The sequence below is a fragment of the Notamacropus eugenii genome, chromosome 2 (assembly GCF_028372415.1).
Source record: "Notamacropus eugenii isolate mMacEug1 chromosome 2, mMacEug1.pri_v2, whole genome shotgun sequence".
In the NCBI taxonomy this organism is placed as follows: Eukaryota; Metazoa; Chordata; class Mammalia; order Diprotodontia; family Macropodidae; genus Notamacropus; species Notamacropus eugenii.
Window position 1 is genome coordinate 68,440,858 of NC_092873.1, and position 22,584 is coordinate 68,463,441.

The following is a 22,584-nucleotide window of genomic DNA, read 5'->3' on the forward strand; positions in this document are numbered from 1 at the left end:
GAATGTTACTCTGGTGACAAGGAAGATCAAAATCTACAACCAGAAGAAGACCACAAAGTCAAAGCTCCTACATCCAAAGCCTCCAAGAAAAATATGAACTGGACTGAGGTCATGGAAGAGCTCAAAAAGAATTCTGAAAATCAAGTAAGAGAAGTACAGGAAAAATTGGGAAGAGAAATGGGAATGATGCAAGAAAATCATGAAAAATGAGTCAACTGATTGCTAAAGGAGACCCAAAAGAATGCTGAAGAAAATAACACCTTAAAAAATAGAGTGCACAGGATGAGTTGAATAGGAAGGGATGATATCTAAAAAAATGAAATTAAGGGGTGAGAGAGGAATATGTTGAGAGGAGAAAGGAAGAAATGGAATGGGGCAAATTATCTCTCATAAAAGAGGCAAGAAAAAGACTTAAAAGAAAGGGAAAAAGGGGGAAGGTGAGAGGGAAAATGTGAAGCTTACTCTCATCACATTCGACTCAAGGAAGGAATAAAATGCACACTCATTTTGGTATGAAAATCTATCTTACAATACAGGAAAGTGGGGAAGAAGGGAATAAGCAAGGTGGGGGGATGATGGAAGGGAGGGCAATGGGAGGAAGGAGAAATTAGAAATCAACACTCAGGGAGGGACAAGGTCAAAAGAGAGAATAAAACAAGCAGGGGGCAGGACAAGATGGAGGGAAATACAGTCTTACATAACATGACTATTATGGAAGTCATTTGCAAAACTACACATATATGGCCTATATTGAATTGCTTGCCTTCCCAATGTGGATGGGTGGGGAGGGAGGAAGGAGGAGAAGTTAGAACCCAAAGTTTTAGGAACAACTGTTCAATATTGTTCTTGCATATAATTGGAAAACAAGAAATACAGGTAATAGGGTACAGAAATTTATCTTACCTTACAGGACAAAAGAGAAGATGGGGATAAGGGAAGGGAGGGATGTTAGAAGGGAGTAATTAGAATGCTCGGCACTTTGGGGTAGGGGGAGGGGAGAGATGGGAAGAAAAATGTGGAACTCAAAATTTTGTGGAAATCAATATTGAAAACTTAAAATAAGTAAATTAAAAAAAAATAGAGCACCCCAAATGGTAAAAGAGATCCAAAAACCAATGAGAAGAATGCCTTAAAAAGCAGAACTGGTGAAATGGAAAAGGAGGTCCAAAAGCTCACTGAAGAAAATAATTCCTTACAAATTAAAATGGAGCAAATGGAAGCTAATAACTCTATGAGAATCCAACAAATAATAAAACAAAACCAAAAGAATGAAAAAATAAAAGACAATGTGAAATATCTCACTGGAAAAAACAATTGACTTGGAAAATGGATCCAGGAGAGATAACTTAAAAACAGTGGACTACCTGAAAGCCATAATCAAAAAAAGAACCTAGACATCATCTTTCAAGAAATTATCAAGGAAAACTGACCTGATATTATAGAAACAGAAGGTAAAATAGAAATTGAAAGACTCCACCAATTGCCTCTAGAAAGAGATCCCAAAAGGAAAACTCCTAGGAATATTGTAGCCAAATTTCAGAGTTCCCAAGTTAAGGAGAAAATATTGCAAGCAGCCAGAAAGATACAATTCAAGTAATGTGGAAACACAATCAGTATAACACAAAATTTAGCAGCTTCTACATTAGGGGATTGGAGGGCCTGGAATATGATATTCCAGAGGTCAAAGGAGCTAGGATTAAAACCAGGAATCACCCACCCAGCAAAACTGAGTATAACACTTCAGGGGAAAAAATGGTCATTCAATGAAATACAGAACTTTCAAGCACTCTTGATGAAAAGAGCAGAACTGAATAGAAAATTTGACTTTCAAAGACAAGAATCAAGAGAAGAATGAAAAGGTAAACAGGAAAGAGAAATCATAAGGGACTTATTAAAGTTCAAATGTTTACATTCCTACATGGAAAGATGATATTTGTAACTCATGAGACCTTTCTCAGTATTTGGGTAGGTGGAGGAAAAATAGATATAGACAGAGTGCACAGGGTGAGTTGAATAGGAAGAGATGATATCTAAAGAATAAAATTAAGGGGTGAGAAAAGGAAAGGTAGAATGAAATAAATTATCTCACATAAAAGAGGCAAGAAAAAGCTTTTACAATGAGGGGAAGGGGTGGGGGAGGTGAGAGGGAATGAGTGAAACTTACTCTCACTGGATTTGGCTTAAGGAGGGAATAACATACGTGCTCAACTGAGTATGGATATCTATCTTACCCTACAGGAAAGTAGGGGAAAAGGGGACAAGAGAGAGGGGATTATAGAAAAGGGCAAATGGGGGAGGGGGTAATCAGAAACAAATACTTTTGAGGAGGGACAGAATAAAGGAGAGAACAGAATAAATGGGGGCAGGATAGGATAGAGGGAAACATAGTTAGTCTTTCACAACATGACAATTATGGAAGTGTTTTGCATTACTACACATATATAACCCAAATAATCAAATTGCATGCCTTCTCAATGAGGGTGGGTGGGTAGGGAGGGAGGAAGGGAGAGAATTTGGAACTCAAAGTTTCAAAAATAAATGTTGAAATTTGTTTTTTCACCCAACTGGGAAATAAGATATACAGGCAATGGGGTATAGAAATCTATCTTGCCCTACAGGAAAATAGAAGGGATGGGGATGTTGGGGCGGTGGGGGGGAGTTCTAGAAGGGAAAGCAGATTGGGGGAAGGGGCAATCAGAATGCATGCTGTCAGGGTTGGGGAGGGGACAGATGGGGAGAAAATCTGGAACTCAAAATCTTGTGGAAGTGAATGTTGAAAATTAAAAATAAATTCATAATAACAATAACAAAAAGACACCCAACCCCAGCTAGGAACATACATGTGTGCAGGTGCAGATTACATACATGAAGCACTGGAGGCAAGAGAAGTCCCTCTGCCCCCCAGACCTGTGACTTCCTATGCTGCCCACATGCCTGCTGCTGCCCACATGCCTGCTGCCCATTATAACGCATTGGCTCAGGTCACACGGCCTGGACAGATCAGAGAGGAGCCTGGAGCCCCAGCCTTGCCTGCTGAGCCAGGCAGCTGGGGGGCTGCTGCCAGACCTTCCCAGAAGGAGGCCAGTGAGGGCATAATGTACCTAGGTCCTGCTGGTGCTTTGAGGTCATCTCTTCTGTCTCCTTGCGATGCTGCTCCTTGATGTGCTCCAGCTCATACTGCTGGCGGCTCTGCACGAGCGCCACCTCCTGTGCCCGCTTGTCATTGAGCATCTCCCGGAGCTCCACCAAGGCCGTCTCCTTCTCCTTGTGCAAGTTAGCCTGGGTCAGCTCCAGCTGGGCCGTGTGCAGGTTACTCAAGCTCAGGCGCAGAGCCTCCAGTTCCAGGCTGTGGAGAGTCTACAACGGATACAAATCGCAGGTTAGCCAACGCAGACCAAATGTGCTGCTGCCTCTCTCAGAGGGAGAGGCCTCCTCAAGGGCTGGAACAGAAGCACCCCTCCTTTGCCCCAAGCCACCTCCCCTGAGGATCTCTCCTCTCAGACAAGACTCTCCCAGGCTTCCCCCACTAACCATTCTCCTCTCCACAGCCACCATGCTAGAAGGGCCTCGCTCAAGGTCAGGCACAAGGGAGCAGGCACTTATTGATTGGTTGGGCTGCATATCACCGAGCACTTGCCAGGCTCCTAAGTGTTGGGGGTGTAAGCTCAGTTCCATGTGGACAGTCTCAGGCGGGTAAAAGTGAGGACTTCTAAACCTTAGAGTTCTCATGAGGCCCCCCAGGGAACAGCAGGGAATTGAGGTGTTAGACCAGGCTATCTCATGCATTTCCCCCTCTTCCCATGGGAAACGTGCTGGGAGAGAGCATCCCCGCCCTCGAGATTGGCCCGGGTCTGAGCACACCTATTGTTGTCTAACAGGCACGGTATTCAGGTGCAAACTATGCTGCGGGAGAGCTTAAGTAGGGTCAGGAAAGCCTGAAGGCGCTCTTAGTGCTGAGGGGCCCTTAGAGGACAGAAGGCCCCTCTTCTCTCCTCTCTTCGCTCTTCCCTCTCCTCTCTCTCCCCACTTCCACTTCCGCTTCCATTCTCTTACTGTAAGATCTTTACCTCCTTGGGAGATTTCTCTCTCTCCTAAGGAAGAGTTCCCCCTGCACATGTAACCAAGACCCTGAATAAAGCCTAACCCTTGTTCGACTCTGGAAAGTCTCTTCTCTCATACGTTTATCCGGTTTGGCCAGCCGAAGACCTGCGATAGGTAAGGTAAGACTCGGGTAGCCCTCAGGCCTCTAGGCCTGGCACCTAAGGAACCGTGCCAGGACACAGAGGGTAGGCAGCCAGCCCTCTCTGCCCCCTCAGCTGCCCTCTGCAGCTCTGTACCAGGGCTCCCTCTCCTGTCCACTTAGACCAGAGACCAGGAGGCTCCCACTCCCATATGCTTCTTCCAGACCCTCCTTCTCCTTAGAGCTTACATCCAGCTGTCCATACCAACCAGTCCTGAGCCTTGTTCTCCCACGACATAATGGAACTTTAACAAGGAATAAGCCCCTATTCAGTTCAAGGCTTTGGCTTGAACAGTCTAAGCAAAGCTGAACACCGCAGAATCAATGCTTCGCAACTGTGGGGCTAGAGAAGACTTTGGACAGCGAGAAGGTCAGAGCAGTCAATGCTTAAAGACATTAATCCCGCCTGTTCACTGGAAGATCAGATACTGACACTGACGCTGAAATACTTTGGCTGAAGCTGAAATACATGATGAAAAGATCCTGAGGCTGGGAAAGATTGAGGCAGCAGAGGATGTGACGGATAGATAGCATGACGGCAGCAATGAGCATGAGCTTGGACAGACTCCAGAAGACAGTGAAGGACAGAAGGGCTGGACATGCTATGGTCCGTGAGGTCACCAGGAGTCAGACAAGTCTGACCAACAACAACATAACACAGGAGACACCAAGACCAGAGTGAAGACAAGTCTGGCCTCCTAGAGCTTATGTTCAACTGGGCTAGAGGAGGGTGTAGAAAGATGGGAGGAGGGGGAAACAACACATACATAGATGAGGGAGGCGGAGAGGTAGGGGACAGAGGGAGAAGACAAGGTGTGAAAACAGGAAATAAGGGCTGAGGCAATGCCCATGCTCAGTCTAGATAGCAGCTAAGAATTCCAAGGAGTAAATGTGGGCAAGAAAGAGAGCATCCTTGAGGAGGTCCAGCCAGTGCAAAGGGACGGCAGAGGGAAAGGCCAGTTTGTCCAGAGCAAAGAGCCCTCGATTGATCAATGAGACAAAAAACATCCTCTGGGTGATACCTATGTACCAGGCAAAAGACAGAGGCCAACAGAGACACCCTCTACCCACCACACCCACTACACACACCCCACATACACACCCCCAACACACATACTCCACACACACCAACATACACATATCACACACCACACATACCATACTCCCCACACCCACACCAACACACACCCACACACACCCCCACACACCCACACACACAGTCCTTGCCCTGGAGGGGTTCCAAGCCCCTCCATACAAAGACAAAATACACCCAGAGGAGGAGAAAGGTTCAGCGGGCCAGTAGCCAGGTCCTACTATGAGCAGGGAACAGAGGGCAGCTGCCAGTGCACAGGGCCGGACAGTCAGGAGAGAGTATCGTATTCAAGAACAAACCAAGTGTGTCCATCTCCCTGGCCGGGAGTCAAGTGTAAGAACCCTGAAAAGGCCAGAGGAGGCCAGGTCAGAAAGGGCCTCAGAGGTCCAAGTCAGGATGCCCTCTTTGATTCGGGAACTAACAAGGAGTGCCTGAGCAGGAAGGTGACCTAAGTAGTGGACCTGAAGGAGGAACTTGGCCACAGAGACCAAGGCAGAAACAGCTCTGGAAGGCTTCTGCAGTGCTCCAGGCCCAGGTGAGGAAGGTCTACGCTGGAGAGACATCTGAGTGAGGGAGCACACAAGATGCAGCAGAGGCAGAAATGACAAGACTTGTCAACAGCTGGGGAGGAATCGGGGTGATTCCAGGAGCCTCAGAAGATGGCAGCCATGCCCTGAAAAGAGAGCACAGTCTGGAATATTGCTAAGTGCCTGCCTGTCTGAAGAGGGAGGGGAGGGGGAAAGATCACGAGGCTGAAATGCCGCCAGGACATCCAGGTCAAAAGATCAAACAGGGAGCTGAAAAAGTAGGATTGGAGCCCAAAAGAGGGAATGATGTGAGATCAGACCAGAATAAAGGGTGCGTTCCATACATGGAAGAGACCAGGCTTATTCCAATCAATGCCAACAGCCACAGTGAGGAGCAAGTGGGCAGAAGATGCCACAAGACAAACTAAAGGCTGATGTCAGGAAATCAGTGATAGCTACCTTAGGAAGGGAGATGGGAGAGGGGGTCTCACTCCCTGGAGGTCCGGGAGGGAAAGCTTGATGCAAATTGGTTGGGTGTGAGCCCCAAGGGAGAGGCTTAAGAAGATGCTATGTCTGAAATCTCATCGCCCCTTAAGAAAGTCTCCAGCCTCCAGCCCCCAGCCACTGAGTGGCCTCTGTAGGGAGCCTACTGAGGCCTGGACTAAGCAGGAAGCCACAGGTCCGGGAGTCCCCTACGTCTGAGATGCACCCAACGGCCACAAGAGAAGGCCAAGCCCTACCTGTGCCTGGAGCTGGGCCTGCTGCAGCTCTGTTTCATGTAAGGCTCCCAGATGCTGCTGAAGCTCGTCCATCATCTGTTGGTGCTTGTTCTGAAGTCCATCCTGGAGTTGCTTCATCTCGTCTTTATGTTTACAAATCAGTTCTGCAATCTCACGATCATGTTCTCGTTCGTGGATCTCAAGAGAGAAAACCGATGCCAATCAATGTGGATGCCCAGTTTCAGGAGAGAAAGAACAGAATGCAGTCTTCCAGCAATGAAGACACTTTCTGAAAGTCCACAAGCTCAGCCTTAAGAGCTCCAGGGCAAACTGTTCCAAACCTCCAAGAACAATTCATACGTGGTCTGTTGACCGTTACTTGCCCTGCCTCTAAAATGTGACAAAGACAACTCTAAAAAGAAAGCTAACAGTGAACACAAGCCGAAATACTCAACAAAGTGTCGGCAAGGAAATACAACAATACGCTTAAAAAACACATATAAAATCGTTGGTCATGACCAAGAGCAAAGTATCAAAATGACATCATGTTCTCAATGGATGTGGATAAAATCTGATGTGGATCTATGAATGGAGTGATTTCTTCCTTGACAAAACACTGTGTCTGGATGGATTTAGGTTTGATGGGAGCCATGGCATCCTTTAGTCCAGTACCCCCCACCCTTACCCCATTTGATGGAGATCTGTGGGACCACATGGATGGTAAAAAGCCTTTGTATCCAAATTGCCCTCAGCCCCTGACCCCAGCTAGCAGCAGGCAAAGAACCCCTGGCTCTACTACTTCACTAACTCCAACCCTATTATCCCACTACTTCAAAAGGACTCAATTTCTGAAATGCTCAGGATGGGGAAAAACACAGAAAAACATAAAAGGTTCGACATAGGAAAAAGATAGGAAATAGATTCAAATGTTATTCCTGACCTAGAAAGTCCACCACTCTCAAAACCAAAAATTACCTGGCCCCAAACTAAGCTCTGCCACCAAGTAGGAGAGTCCAAGCTGAAACCAGCACAGTCATTTGCCATTCTTAGACACCAAGAAATCCTTTTCTAACAAGCATCACTACAAAACCTAGGAGGGGCTTCACTAGATGCACAACAAGAAAGCAGAACATCCAAAAATAGAGGGAGATCAAAAGAACTGCAAGGAAATTCAACACTGTGGGACAGATGAGTCTACACATCCTAAATTAAATACTGCCTTTTCTACTGGAAAGAATCCAAGGATTAAGGACTTCTTTCTCATCCTTAGCTTGGTTCAATCTGGCCCTTCAGCTGTCAAAGTCTAGGGTAACTGCCACTGAAACAATCACTCTCCCTGGGTCTGATCCACTGTGAAAAACTCATTGTGGATTAAAAAAAAAAAAGCATCTGAAGAGTAATCATGTTCTTGGCTACCAGAAAAAGTTTGCCATAAATATACGACATCCATGGGGATGTTCTTCCTACCAAAGACCTTGGGGTATGTGCCCCACAGTAGAACCTCTGGATCAAAGGTCATGTCATCTGCATGATACAAACTACTTTCAAAACACTCATCTAATTCACAGTTGTATCAACAATGCACCAGCGTGTCTACCTTTCCATAGTCCTTCCAACAATGAGCATTCTCATCTTGTATCAATTTTGCCATTTTTCAGGGGTACCATCAGGGTGGTTCTAGCCTTTCATTGTTAATGGTCTGGGACATTCTTTCACGTGGTAGGTAATAATTTACAATTCTTTTTGAGAACTATTTTTTCATAGCCTGTTTGTCATAATCACTCATCTGATGGAGAATGATTTTGGAATATACATACATATGCACATGCATACCACACACACACACACACACACACACACACACACACACACACGCACATACGCACGCACCCATCTGCTCTCTGTATGTATCTTGGATATCAAACTTCATCTGAAACATGAGATAAGGATTCTTATCCCCATTCTTATCCCAGACACACTAATGTGGATAGTGGAGATGGTTCTCTTTTGTTTTGCCATTACTAGAATCTGGAGCCAAAGTAGATGCCCACTGATCAAAGAATGGCTAAACACCACAGCCCCTTACCACAAACAGACCACTGCTGTGCTCTAAGAAACACTGGCTATGATAAGTGAAGAAAAGTGTGGAAAGAGTCAGGAAGATGGTGGTAAGCAAGCCAAAAGCACCAAAGCCAATGACAAGAACAAAGAAGACACAGCCACTAAACAGTCAGAATTGAATGTTCTGAAATGACAAAGAACAAGCCTGGCTGAGAAGAAGGGATGAGAGGAGACAAAGCCCCACTGCTCTACGGAGGTCAGTGGGCCTCCAGCCCAGGGGTGGGAAACCTGAGGCCCTCTAGGTCCTCAATGCCCTTTGAGGGAATCCAGACTTCACAGAACAAGTCTCCTTAATAAAACGATTTGTTCTGTAAAACTTAGACTCAAAGGGCTGCATCCATGGACCTAGAAGACCACATGTGGCCTTGAGGCTGCAGGTTCCCCCCCCCAGACTCAAGTCCTTAAAAATCCCTTCAGCTAATGGTTTCTCCCCTTCCTCTTTCTTTCTTCCCTTTCTACTCCTATAGAATAGCTCTCAGTATCAGTAATCATTGGCTTTAAAAAGAAAGAAGTCAAGGCACGTTTCCCACGCTGGGGAACACAGATGGTTGCTCCATCTCCCACCCACTGCTGAGCGAGGAGCAGGGTTTGCAGCCCCAGGAGTACCTTCTTAATCACACCGATCTGTTCCTTCCGCTCTTCATTCCACCGCTGCTGCTGCTGGGCCAGCTTTGCTTTCATCTGTTCACTTATGTCCTCCACCTGGAAATAAGACGAGGGACAGGGAGGAGAGGGGTCTGCTCAGAAGCTCCATTCACGGCTCCTGGAAGGAAGCTACGGCTGCCCTTGGCGCCCTCCAGCCTACCTCTTTCTGATGCTCCCGCCTCAGCTGCGCTCTCTCAGCCTCATGCTGATGCTTCATCTGATGTATCTGCTTTTCATAGTGGCTGCTTAGCTCAGATGGGATGTCCTCCAGAGCCCAGGCAGCTTTCCGCATCCCTCCCAGAAGCCACCACTCTGGCTCTTCCTGAGCATTTCTCAAGGAAACCGTTGGCTCAATTGGGTTATTTTCTGCTTGCATGAAATCTGACTCTTTTGCCTTTACTTCTGCATCAAGTTTCTGAACCTCTGAAGGACCACATTCAGATTGTCCAGAAAATTCTCTTTTTTCATGTTCCTGTCCTTTTGCCAAACATTTAATTTTCTCAGTAAGTTCAAGTATGTTTTCCTCAAGATTTTCCTGACCTTTAGAAAAACTTTTTTCCAGATTATCTTTTTCTTTAACAATTTGTGTCAAGAGATTTTCCTTGAGAGCGATCTCAGCCTTCAGGGTCTCCAACTTCTGCAGCAGAGTCTTTTCCAGGGTGGTTTTCTGACCTGGATGCCCAGCAGACACTTGGCTTCTGGCTTTGTGGGCACCAAGCTGGTCTTGTAGTCTGTCCTCCTCCTGACAGCGCAAAGCCTCAAGATGCATCAAGTCAGAGGCCAATTTCCCCACTTGCCTCTCCACTTCCTTCTGGAAAACCTTGGCCATCCCAGGCCAGGGCAGAGTCTGGGGAGCTACTGAAAATGAGCCTTGTAAATCTGTGGTGCTCCCAGTTGCAGCCCCAGGTTCAATCTGATTTTCACCCTCTTCCTCCAGGCTTGAGAAGATCTCGTTACAAGATAATGAGCTTCCCCTCTCCAGATGTGGTCCAAATGGAAGTCTATGTCTACCCTCCCACAGTCTCTCCTCAGTCTCTTCAGTCTCCGGGGAGAAATTCCTGAATGTCAATTCCTTTTCCCTAAGTAACTGATTGAATTTCACACACCTCTGCATCAGATAAACCTTATCTTTATCCATTAACCTATAGATTTCACTTAAGTCTCCCTGAGAGAGGTCACTGCTAAAATGTGTGTTTGTCACTGAGTCAGCAAGTGATTCTACTTTAGCAGAATTTCCTACTGACAACACATTCAAATCCATTTTTTCACTAAAGCCAATAATTAGCTCATCTGCTATGAAGTCCTGACTCTCTCTCTCAGATTTACTCTGTAAGGCAGTTTCTATATCAAAATATTCCGCTGTGTCAGATGCATTCGAATGATCTTCTCGTTCAGTACAGACCAGGTATTTTTCCATCAAGTCTCCAGCTCCCTCCATCATCAATCCCTCCACTGACGTTTCCCCATCCATGGTGCCAGGTTCAATAACCGGGTCATCCTCACTCAAGTCAATTTTTGAACTTTGGTCCTCTTCAGATTCTAAATTGCACCTTTGGAGAACAGTCTGATGTTCCAGCTCACAGTGGAGTGGCTCTGCCAGCGGGAGGCACAGCTTACTTTGCATCCTCTTGAGTTCAGCTTTCTGGGCATCAACACCACCCAGCGACCCTATTTCTTCCTGCTCCAACTGCCTTGGTTCTCTGTCCCCGGTAGTGATGTCCTCAATGCACTCCAGCTGTAGGCCTCGGCTCTTTTCAGGTACCTGCAGTACCAACCCATTCAGTCCCTGGACTCCGGAGCTGAGCTTCTGTGTCTCCTCCCCCCAGTTTCCCTGGTCCCCCTTGGAGTCCCAAGCTTGCTCTGAGTGTGTCTCTACAAAAGGCAGCTTTTCTTGAAAACCCTCTAGTACAGACTTCTCCATCTGCTCAGTCTCACCTCTTTCTTTCTGAAAAGCTGCCCTCTGGCTCTCTCTGCATGGATCTGACTCTTGGAGTTGATCCTTTAAATTGATGTTAACTCCACCAAGGCCTGGGGGCTGCCTCTCTCTCAGGCCTGCCACTGGGGGCACTCCTGGCCTTGTGGGTCCACTTGCTTCTCTGTATTTCCCATTCACTGCATCTCCACAAGCCTTTCTTACATCTGTCATGCCCGACTCAGGCTTCTCTTCTAACATATCCCACCTCCGATCCTGCAGTGGCCTCCAAGCCTCCTTTTGGGGATGTGCTTGGAATTTCTCAACACAGTCTTGCTCTCCCTGTTTGAACTCTCTGATTTCTAAGTCTTTCCCCAAAAGAACTCCAGGTAAGGAAACTATGTCCTCATCAAGGCTTAACTGCTCTTGGTGACCGCTGATCAGCCCTTCCTCCTCTTCCACCACCTGTGACGGCTCCTGAATGGTACTTTTCAAAAGATCTTCCATCTGGGCAAACGTATTCTCTTTATCTTCGATATTCTTAAAAATAAAATGTTATATATCAACTAAGGAAAAAAATTCACATGCTAATTTACATATTAATTGAAAATAATCAGTTATTATTCCCCCAGATTTAATGTTGCTTAAACACAAGTCAGTGTAGGCCAGGCCCAAAGTATCCTTGTCTGTTCTGCTTATAAAGCTAATTTCTAGTCACAAGTGCAAAGAAAGGTTCAGTAGCATCTTAAATTATGAATTATGTAGGATGATGGAAAAGTTAAGGACAATTAGAGCCCATGATTTCCAAATGGCCTTAGGCAAATTTTGATGTGATAATGGTGCAGACAAGACCCTTTTCCTTCCAACTGGCCACAAGGGGAACATTTCTTCACTGATTTCCTGGGTATGCAAAGCCAATTCCCATGATTAATACCAAAGAACTCATTGAATCATTCTGGAAACAAATAGGACTCCAGTCAATTATTAAGCACTATGAAATACAGGCCAAAGATGCCATGAGAATAAAATACTATTTGGAAATCAAATATGGAACTGGGTCTGCGAGCACATGTCAGATAGCACCTCTGATCAGCATAGGCCTAACTCTGCTCTTGCAGAACACAAGTGACTAGGATCTCATGCCTTTTTTTTTTTTTGAGTGGGAGGAGGAGAACCAGTGGATGTATGATATCATTCTCAGTGAGGACACTCACTCCATCCAGCCATCCATCCATCCATCCATCCATCCATCCACTCACCCACCCATGCAGATCAGCACAGGTTAGGCATCTTCTAAGGTGAGAGAAAGGGAACAACCCTTGGCATGAAGAGGTCTGGGAACTTGCCCAAGGCCACACAGTCAACACATGGGGGACCTGAGCCCAAACAGGTCCTTCTGACTCCCAAACCAGCCCTGTGCAGTCCCAAGAGTCACTCTGTGAGCTCCCATAGAGAACAAATGCCCTCCAGGCAGCGCTCTCAGGAGAGGCCCTGGGAGAACCTCTAGCATTTCCCAACCCTGGGCCCTTCAGTACAGTACCTGCTGGGGGGGGTGTAGCTCTGGTGGGCACTGCAGAGGGGCTGCTGCCAGGGACTGGGGCCAGGATGAGCCTCCTCTGGCTGGCATCTTGTTCTTCAGAAGTTCACTATTCTAAATACCAAGTGATTGGCCTGTAAGCCTCCAGGCCAAGGTGTAAGCTGCTGGTGTACCTCCCTTCCCCCACCCCCAAGGACTCTTCACAGACTCCCCAGCAGCCCGGAGCAAGGAGAGTAGCCGATGACATCAGATTGCTAACATGCACACTTGTAAAAGCAAAAAGAGTGCTTACTTCATTTCCCAGGATGTGGTTGAAGGCCTGGCACCTGGCTCGCCTTGCTCCCACCCTCCTGCCCTGTCCCCCCAGGTTCTAGAATGCCTCCCTGCTCAGTCACAGCAGGGATGCTCCTGGTGGCAGGGCCCCCTCTTGATCCCTCAGGCTACAGGATCCCTCAAGACCCTTCCTGCTCTGACAGTCCTAGAACAGAGGTTGGGAAAGGCCTCCACACTAGGCATTTGACACCCACCCAACACTTGGCTATCCCACCTTGGCTTGAAATCCTCCAAGGCGGACTGGCCCATCTATAAGGAGTAACAACCACCAATGCTGCTACAGCAGTTTCAGGCTGACAAAGGCCTTCTACACACATTCTCATTTAATCTTCACAATCACCCTAGAAAGTAGGTGCTAATGTTGCTCCCATTTTACAGATAAGGAAACTGAGGCAGAAGTGTCTGAGGCCAGGGCTGTCTTAAGCCCCTACTCCCCCCAACCCTTGTGCCTCCTACCAGCCCCAAGGTGCTCATTCTGTCCAAATTCACATTCAGGACCATGTTTGTGTCCTTTGCTCCCTACACTTCATTCCCCCATTTGCTCCTCAATCTCCAGGATTCTCAACTTGGTGTTGAAGGGACCTTAGAAGTCATGGAGCCCCGGAGTCACCAGGAAGTGAGTGAACCTTAACCTTGCTGCCTCCAAGGCCAGGGCCCTCCCACCACACCACGAGGGCAGACAGCCTCACCATCTCTCCACCCCTCTCTCTGGCCACTCATGGCTCGCGGCCCAATCCACCAGTCCATTTGCTATCTTCTTGACCCAGGAGAGTGGACAAGTGAACACCCTCCCCCTGTTTGATTTCCCTTCTTCCCATGGCCCAGACTGCTTCTTCTCAGTCTCTCTGGTTCCAGGGATATCGATGTGTCTCGAGAGTCAGTCCTACTAGGTAATTGTACCGCTCAGATGGATCCTTCTACCTGGGGGTTCATCTCACTGGCACCTCAAATTCACACCTGGTGAAGCTTGCATTCATCATCTGGGTCGGGGCCCCCTGCTGGGATTCAAATGCCATCCTGATTCCAGGGTCAGCCTTCACCCCACACCTCATGCTCACTCTGAGCCTTGCCCAGGTGTCTCCTAAGGTACCTTCCCATTTTGGATTCTTCCCTCTCCCCTCACTCCACTTGCTCAACCATCAACAACAAAGACCTATGATCCACTTTTATGTAGTAACCAGCCCACACCTCTGGTTTGACTTTCAAGGTCCTGCACATGCTGAGGTTCCCAGTCTCTTCCCACCTGCCATGCACCTACATGCTCTGAACCAGTGTCACCAGCTCTGACATTCCCCATCTCCTCAATCAGCACTGCTGCCAGCTACCCTGCGTAGCCAGTATCCCCTCTCTCCCCTCTGCCTCCCAGATTCTCTCAGGGCCCAGCTAACGTCCCATATTGTGCTGGAAGCCTGACCATTACCCTCGATGCTAGTCTCCCATTTCACATGGCTGCCATTTTGTCCCATTTATCTCTTCTACATATGTGTCTGCATGTTGTCTCTCTCACTGGAATATAAGCTCCTTGAAGGGAGAGGCGGTTTTTGCTGTTCTTTGTGCCCCCAGTGCTCAGCACGGGATATAGTGGTATCTAGTAAGCATTTAACTAAAGACTGCTGAGACAGCCAGGTGGCCCAGTGGAAAGAGCACTGAGCCTAGAACCAGGAATATAATCTCAGACACTTCCTAGTTGTATGACCCTGGGCAAGTCACTTCATCTCTACCTGCCTCAGCTTCCTCACTGGTAAAATAGGGATTTCTAATTCAACTGAGCAACAAGATATAGGACTAAACATTTTCTCCAATCCCCATGACCTCTCAAACCTCTCCAAAACAGAAATCATGCACTAACAATAAAACCACTTCAGCAGTTCCCATAGTCTAGGACATCCAGCCTCCTCCCTCACCTTCTAGCCTGCTCACAGTGAGGATGCACAGCAACAAACCTCACGCCCTGGTCCAGCCCATGGAAGTCTGCTCAGGGCACAAACAGGACAACCCCATGAACATCAGCAGTCAGCATGGCTCCTCTCTGAACTGCTGGTGCTAGGCTGGAACAAAAGGAGCAGGACAGGCAAAGAGGGCAGGATACTGTGCATGTGGGGGCTGTGTGGCACTCCACCAAACTGGGGTCACTTCGGACCACCTACAAGTCAGCTTGGGCAGAGACCTAGGCTGGTCTACCAGGAACTGCCTAGTGTGGGAGAAGGCTGACACTTTGAGATCTAGTCTCCAAGGAAATCAAAGTCACAGGGGGCAGAGTCAGAAAGTGAGCAATAGGGTAAAGTATGGGGGGAAAACTCTGAAATTACTAAAGGTCTTGGGAAGAAAACTTCTCAGACCTTGAAAAAAAGCAGATAAAGCAAACAGAAAAATAGCAATAACAGAAGGAAATGTGTCCTCAGACATCAGTGAATAAATACTGCAACACAAAGGCTAATAGTCCAACACCTGGGGAGACAGAGGACTGAAATGTGAGAACACAGAACCACAACACTCTGCTCTCGAGTGGTTTAAAAGAGAAATGAGAACGATGAGAGCAAAATTCATGGCCCATGCAGCAAAACCAACAGGCAGAAGAGAAAGCCAAAATCTGCAATGGCTGCCTCACCAAGGTAAAAGAGAATAGTAGATCAGGAAAGCAAACACAGACTGGAGAAGGAGAAACAGGAACTTGAAAACGAAATCTGCTCATTGTGCAAGCAAAACTTACAGATCTCCAAGAAAAGACGTGCTGAGACCGTGAAAGGATCCTAGGGCTCCAGAAGAAGACAGAACATAAGCCATAGGGAAGAAAACAAGAGAACTGCCCAGACCTGAACATAGAAAATTGGAATCCTAACTGAAGGAATTCACAGATGACTTAAAAAAAAAACCAAAGTTGCAAATTCCAAGACACAAGGTGGTTAAACTGAATAATTCAATTTAGAAACAACAAGGTCTGCAAGCCATCAGGAGAAACTCCTTCAAACACAAACGAGAGGACACCTCAATAAGGCACCAGAAAATGCAAAGCGAATGGTACAAGCGCATTGGAACTCAGGATGCAGCCCAGGGTGACCAATCATGTGAATCTGAGCTTTACCACGAATGAAAAAAAAGATGGACATTCAGTAATAAAGAGGTGTTTGAAACATTCTTCAAAAGAAAATCAGAAGTGAACAGGTGATTTACTTCTAGAACACCACAAACAAGAGGTGCAGGAAGAGTGAAAAAATGGTGTGATCTGCAGGATTTGGTGCTGGAAAAAGTCACTTGTCCAGTCTCAGGGGAGGGAGGACGGTGTTGGGGCAGGAGCTGGAACTCTTGGAGACCTTTGGAACCTGGGGGAAAGGAAAGCAAGAACCCAGGAAGAAGATTTTAGAGGCAAATGAGGGAAGAACAGTAACGGGGAAGGTAGAGGAGGGGTTCTACTATGGCGCAGTGGCCTCTCTGACACCTGCAAGAACTGCACTGTGTGACAGGCAAGCCCTACAAGGCAATGGCCAAAATGGCCTAGGGGGAAAGGCCAGGATGGACACCGTGGAAGCTCTGATTTCACAAGGAATACAGAGAACAGAAAGACTAACTAATTATAGGGAGCAGAGTTACAGGAGTTAGCAAATGAGAATCTAGAGCAGAGAGGAAGAAAAGATGAAGAGAGGAAGAGAAACCCTCTTTGGAAAAGGATGCCAAAAAATGAGATTTTAAAAACTGATGAACAGAACAAATTAAGACAGCTGTGAGGTACCACCCCCACCTATCAGGCTGGCTAACATGGCAGAAAAAGGGAAATGGAGAGGATGTGGAAAAACTGGGGCACTCATACACTGTTGGTGGAACTGTGCCCCAAGGGCTGGAGAACTGTGCACACCCTTCGATCCAGCCCCACCACTATGAGGTCTGTACTCCAGAGAGATCAAAGGAAAAGGAAAAGAACTTACATGTGCAAAAATGTTTATAGCAGCTCTTTTTGTGGTTATCTAAGAATTGGAAATCAAGGAGATGCGCACCAACTGAGTAACAGCTGAACAAGTTGTGATACATAATTGTAATGGAATATTATTTTGCTGTAAGAAATGACAAATAGGATGATTTGAGAAAAACCTTTTGCATGACTTTGCAAGGATAACTGATGTCCTATTGCTTTCCTTCTCAAGGAGTGAAGGAGATGTGAGAGGAAGAGAATTTAGAACTCAAAAATTTTTTAAATGAAGTTTAAAAATGTTTTTACACATAATTGGAAAATACTTAACAAAATCAAAAATACATCACCAAAGAAAAAACAAAACCTAAGAACAGGACTGATTGAAGGGAGGAGATGAAGGGCATATTCGGGTCAGAGTTACTAAGAAGAAAAAAACGGGGAGAATTATTTACAATAGAAGCAGGAGAAAAAAGGAAGTAGAAAACAAAACCCCTGGGAAAGGGACAACAAAGAAGAGGAAGGGACTCAGGAATGAGGGGGAACTGAGGCACCTTAGAAAAGGTTAGGGGAAAGTAACTGAAGAGACAGAGCACTGCACACACAGAATAAAAGGGAAATCCACCCAAGTTGCCCCGTAAAAGAAGGTCAACTCTAGCCCATTCCTCAAAGGGCTGTTGAGAGGAATGCCCTGTAGCCCTTCTAGGGCTGCAGACACACTAGCTGCACTGAGCATTGCCAGGCTGCCTTGGCGGCTCGACCTTTGCCCTGTATGCCATCACGTAGGCAGGGCTAGCTTCAGAGCCAGTGAGCCTGCTGGGGCTGTGTCTCAGGACCTACATCTAGGTCTCAGTGCACCAGGAAGTGAGGAATGGTAGACACTGAGGGCTGGCCCACACTGGCCCCACTGGAGGAAGTTTCCATAACCGTGCTCTCCAAACCAAATCTTTTTGAAAAGATAAAGAGCTTAACTCTATAAAAAAGCAACTGAGTCCAAGGTCTTAAAATCAAAAGCATTCTTCCATAGTATGGAATGATTTCAATGTAGCTTATGAGCAAATTACCTCTCGTAACTGATGCTGCAGAGCATGCATCTGATTGGTCAGGAGCAGCACTTCCTGCTGGTCATACTCGTGGTTCTGCCTTTCCCGTTGAAGGGTACTGGTCAGTCGGACAATGATTTGGTCTCTTTCCTGGACTGCTGCCTCTAATTCCTACCAAGGGAGCCAATACAGAACGTAAAACTCGCTCAGGGTTTGTATGGCATACATTGAGCACTCTGTAGGCTGAAGGCCACAAGGATCAGGGCCCAGCTGGATGGACACAAGGACTCTGAGCCCCACCCTTAACGGCCCTCCCAGGCCTCAGCCACATAGCATTCACATCTCCCCTATGGGGCTACAATCTACGAGAATGGCCTCCTTCCACTTCAGGGCCTGCTATTTATATGAATCTGGATGAGTCTGAGGCTATCCTATCCTATGTGTATACAAACATGCATGCACACACATGTGTAGGTGTACATACACACACACACACACACACACACACACACTCAACTTTAAATATCAACCAAATACAACAAATGCTTCACCAAAATTTACATGAAACATAAAAGCATATCAATGTCCAAAATGTCCCTGGGGAACCTCCCCACTCATCTCTACCCCAGGACACACTTTCAAGCTAGTGAGTCTGTTTCTCCTGCTTGACCTGACCTCATTGAAGAGCAGAGATTGTTTCAGAGAAGGGGTAGCAGAGGCCCAATAAATGAATTACTTGATCCCTGTGTGCCCTTGGGTCATTTGTCACTTTCTCTCTCAGGGCCTCAGTTTCCCCAACTAACCAATCTGGAGGTTGGACGAGCTCTACCATCAATTCAAATCAACAGCAGTTTTGTGCCATGTCCCAGGCCTCTCTGAATGTCCCTGGGACCGAAGCAACCTTTCTCTGTCTCTTCTTCCATGACTCAGCAAGCTGGGTCTCTTGTGCTGGCTGTGATCCTAGAGCACCCCAGACCCAGCACCCCACTCCTTTGGGCCATATGTTTACTATGCAGTAGAGTAAATCAATCTGCCAATTCCCCAAGGGTCTCTTCAAAGCTCTGAACAGCCCAGGGGAAGGTCCAGCTTCTTAGCCACCCAATAGTGACCTTATCCCAGGCTGTCCCTGAAAAGGTGACAATGACCATGGCCTTGGACATCCCACCCTATCTGGTTCTCCAGTCAGACTGTGCAGGTCTTAGCCACGGCCCTGGAGTAACCACAAGAGGTGGGGGTCCACACATATAGAGGCTGAGGGCTGGCAAATACCAAGGACACAAAGAAATCTGGAAAGAAACCACCCCTGGAAGCACAAAACGGCAGGCCCCAGAGAACTCCCTGTAGAACCGTTAGAAAGGCCTTCTTCTCACACTGGGGAGGGCCAAAGAGGGGACTGCTCATCTGGGTAGCCAGCTTGGATCACATGGAGTCTAAGGTCATCCCTCAAGCTGTAACCGAGCATCTGCCAGGGTGCGTAAACAGGGCCTCTGGATGAAGTTCAGAGAGTCCAGCTTAGGTTTTCAGTCCCTGGATCCAATTCCTTGGTTCTAACCATGGAGAGGACGGCCTATCCCTAAGAAATACTGATCTCATTATCTTCCCCACCCTCCTCCCAGAACATTCACATTATGGCTGAGGGGACCACAGGCCCACTACCTCAACTCCTCCATCACTGCCACATTCACCCCATCATGTTGAGTAAGTTGTCGGTTCTGGTCTCCTCTGCCTTCCCCACCCCACTCCTTGTGTCGGCCCTCATTACCTCCAGCTTGGCCCCAGTCAAGGTCCCACCTGCTAAGATGAAAGGCAGGTCTGACTCTGCCCCTTCTGGGACCAGCTAGGAGATTCTGTTTGGCATTTAAAGCTCTCTCTACCTTTCTAGACTCCTCACTCTTCTCTCTAGGAATGCCATGACCCCGCAGCCTTTCTGATTCTGCCCTCCTATACACCACAAAGGTATTTCCCTCAGATCTTATCAACCGTGAGCGGGTACCCCATGGCCAAAACCTTCCCCACCAGCCTTCCTTCACGTACCTGGTATCTCTCTATCTCCTTGGTGCCTCCCCTGTTAGACTGCACTCCTAGACAGCAGGACTTGTTTTCTGCCTTTCTTAGCACGCTGCCCAGCATGTTACAGGTGCTTAATAGGAGCTTATTGACTGAACAACCAAGATGAGCTCTCCATCCCACCACCTCATTGTTCTCTACGTTCAAGGGGCTGGGTCAGACAATACTACCATCAGGGGACTGAGGACTGGCTGGGGGAGCAGGGTCAGCCTGAAAGGTCTCCAGAGCTGTGCCCAGGGATCTGTGCTTGACACTGGGTAAAGGCCCAGAGAGGGATGCTCATCACCACATCTGCAGAGGTCACCAAGCTAAGAGAGCTTGACAGAGACTGACAGCGTCAGCATCCACAAGGACCTTGGCAACCTTGAGCACTGGGATGAGTCTAAGAGTCTTACAATCAAACACACAAAAAAAAAAATCAACATGGAGAAGACAAGGACAGGCAGCCACTGTGAAAAGGATCAGGCCGTATCAGTGGACTACATGTTCAATGAACTTGTGGGCACCATTATGGGAGGCTGAGCTTCCAGGAACAAGGAAATGATTGTTTCATTGACTTTAGACCCTCATCTACCCTGGAGAGGCATTCTGGAGTGCTGTGTGCCATTCTGGGCCCCAGGCTCTAAGAAGGATCCTGATAAACTGGAGAATGTCCAGAGAAAGAGAAGAGGAAGACAGACAGGAGTGGGCATGCTTCACCTAGAGGAAGCTCAGAAGGTCAAGCCACCTAAGAGCAGAGTCCAGGCTGGGTCCTGGGGAAGAGCAGGCCTTGTTCCCATCAGTCCCTTTGGACAGAAGCTCAAAGAACGGGAATGCCCCAAAGAGGCCCACTGAGCTTTGGTGTTACCAATGAGCTGACCCAGAGTGGAAGGAGCTGCCTCCAGAACTGGTAGGTGCCTTCCTTGAAGGGGCTCCTGAATTTCATCTCTTCCACCTCTCAGACTCTGAAATGATGGGGTTTATTAGTGGCTGCCTGAAGGTCGGTGAAAAGCATTTTCTTTTCTTTCAAAGACTGCACTCAAGGCTGCAGGATGGGCGATTTGGGGATCTAGGCAAAAGCATTAAAGGTTCAGGCATTTTGATGTCTATTATTGCTGAGTCGTTTGAGAAAAGATGAATCTGGCTCCTAATGAAAAACACTGCTGCAAGTTTCAAGTATTTGTTTCATCTTATAAATCTCTAATTTCAGGGCATTTCTTAAAGAGCTTCACTTTGGATTTCTCCTCCAGCACCCTAAGAAAATCCCTCTAATTACCTTCCAAACAACGTCAGGTTCACTAGCTGCCTTAGTTAGGCCCGTTCCCTTCTGCATCTGAATTCAATCAGAGCAGGACTTCCTGCCTTTGCCCTCCCACACCCTCTCACCCCTGGCCTTCTGTCCGAAAAGCCAGTAATGGTGTTCTACTGCAATGCGGAGCCCAGAGTTGCTTGAATCAATCTTTCTTGTCTTTGAGGCTCATTCGGGGAGTATTACTTGGCATTTAAATTCATTCTCTTCTCTTTTTCTGTGATCTCAACCCACTCTGGGACTGAACTTGAGACTTGTTCCTTGTCAGGGGTGGCCCCAGTCCCCTGCAATCATCATTTTAGAGAAATGACTGATCATTCATGGCGATGGGGCCTAGCAACCACCTCTCAGCACAGAAAGTCCACAAGGTCCACACCGTCCCTGTTCTTGGCACTGTTAGACAGGGTATCTTGGTGGCCTTGCCATCTGCCCTGCTGCAGCCCCCCTGCCTGAGAATGCCCATGCCTGGAGAACAGGAACTGGCTAACTTTACTCTCTGGACCCCCTGGGCTGAGCACAAACCTTGGCAAAGAGTAAGCACTATTTCAATAGGCATTTCCATAAAAAATCTGGCAACCTGTTTTTATATGAACAATCTGTACCAAACACAGTATGTTTGCTCATTATATCCAGGACAACTTTCATGTGCTTTCCAGTGGCATCACTGGAGCGTATCACTGAGGGAAGCAGTCAGCCTGGGACTCCAAACCTTCTTTCCCAGGACTGAGGGCCTTCTCTGGATGCCAACTGCGGGGCTGCCACTCTCCAGGTCCTACAAATCCTGCCTGGCTCTCTCTCTCCTCACTTTCCTTTCTGTTATTCTATCCTTCGAGGGTAATGACAGGACAAGAGAAATGATTAGTAAAAACCAATGATTTGGGGAGATCCAAACTTGCCCCCTTTTTCTAAAGTCCAGATCTTCAAAGTTCAGTCTCTTTAAAGGACATTACTGATAATGAGATTGGACTTTCTGGTTCAAATCCCGCCCAGATAGGCAAGCCACAGTGTTAGGCTCAGGTTTGGGTGGAGATAAATTCTAGGAATAGATTGCCCAAGGCTGGGGGAACTTAAAAGGTAAAAGACATAATCAAAGCTAAGATCCAGCCCCTCCTTGAGATATTCCTTCTCTCATTAACTGTCAACCAATCAGAGCTGTCT

General features: G+C 47.2%; 1 protein-coding gene across 19 annotated transcripts in view; it reads right to left on the reverse strand.

The window, feature by feature from the left end:
* PCNT (pericentrin) overlaps positions 1 to 22,584 on the reverse strand; it is a 122,527-nt gene that overhangs the window by 94,158 nt on the left and 5,785 nt on the right. For 14 of the 19 annotated variants that reach the window (XM_072640765.1, XM_072640763.1, XM_072640756.1 and 11 more), the window contains exons 5-10: positions 18,093 to 18,242; positions 12,798 to 12,908; positions 9,506 to 11,797; positions 9,307 to 9,402; positions 6,601 to 6,777; positions 3,102 to 3,357 (exon numbers count right to left, since the gene is read on the reverse strand). In XM_072640765.1, coding sequence (XP_072496866.1) covers positions 3,102 to 3,357; positions 6,601 to 6,777; positions 9,307 to 9,402; positions 9,506 to 11,797; positions 12,798 to 12,908; positions 18,093 to 18,242 — 3,082 coding nt within the window. The remainder of the gene's footprint in view (positions 1 to 3,101; positions 3,358 to 6,600; positions 6,778 to 9,306; positions 9,403 to 9,505; positions 11,798 to 12,797; positions 12,909 to 18,092; positions 18,243 to 22,584) is intronic. The other 5 variants (XM_072640761.1, XM_072640760.1, XM_072640767.1 and 2 more) reach the window with 5 other exon arrangements.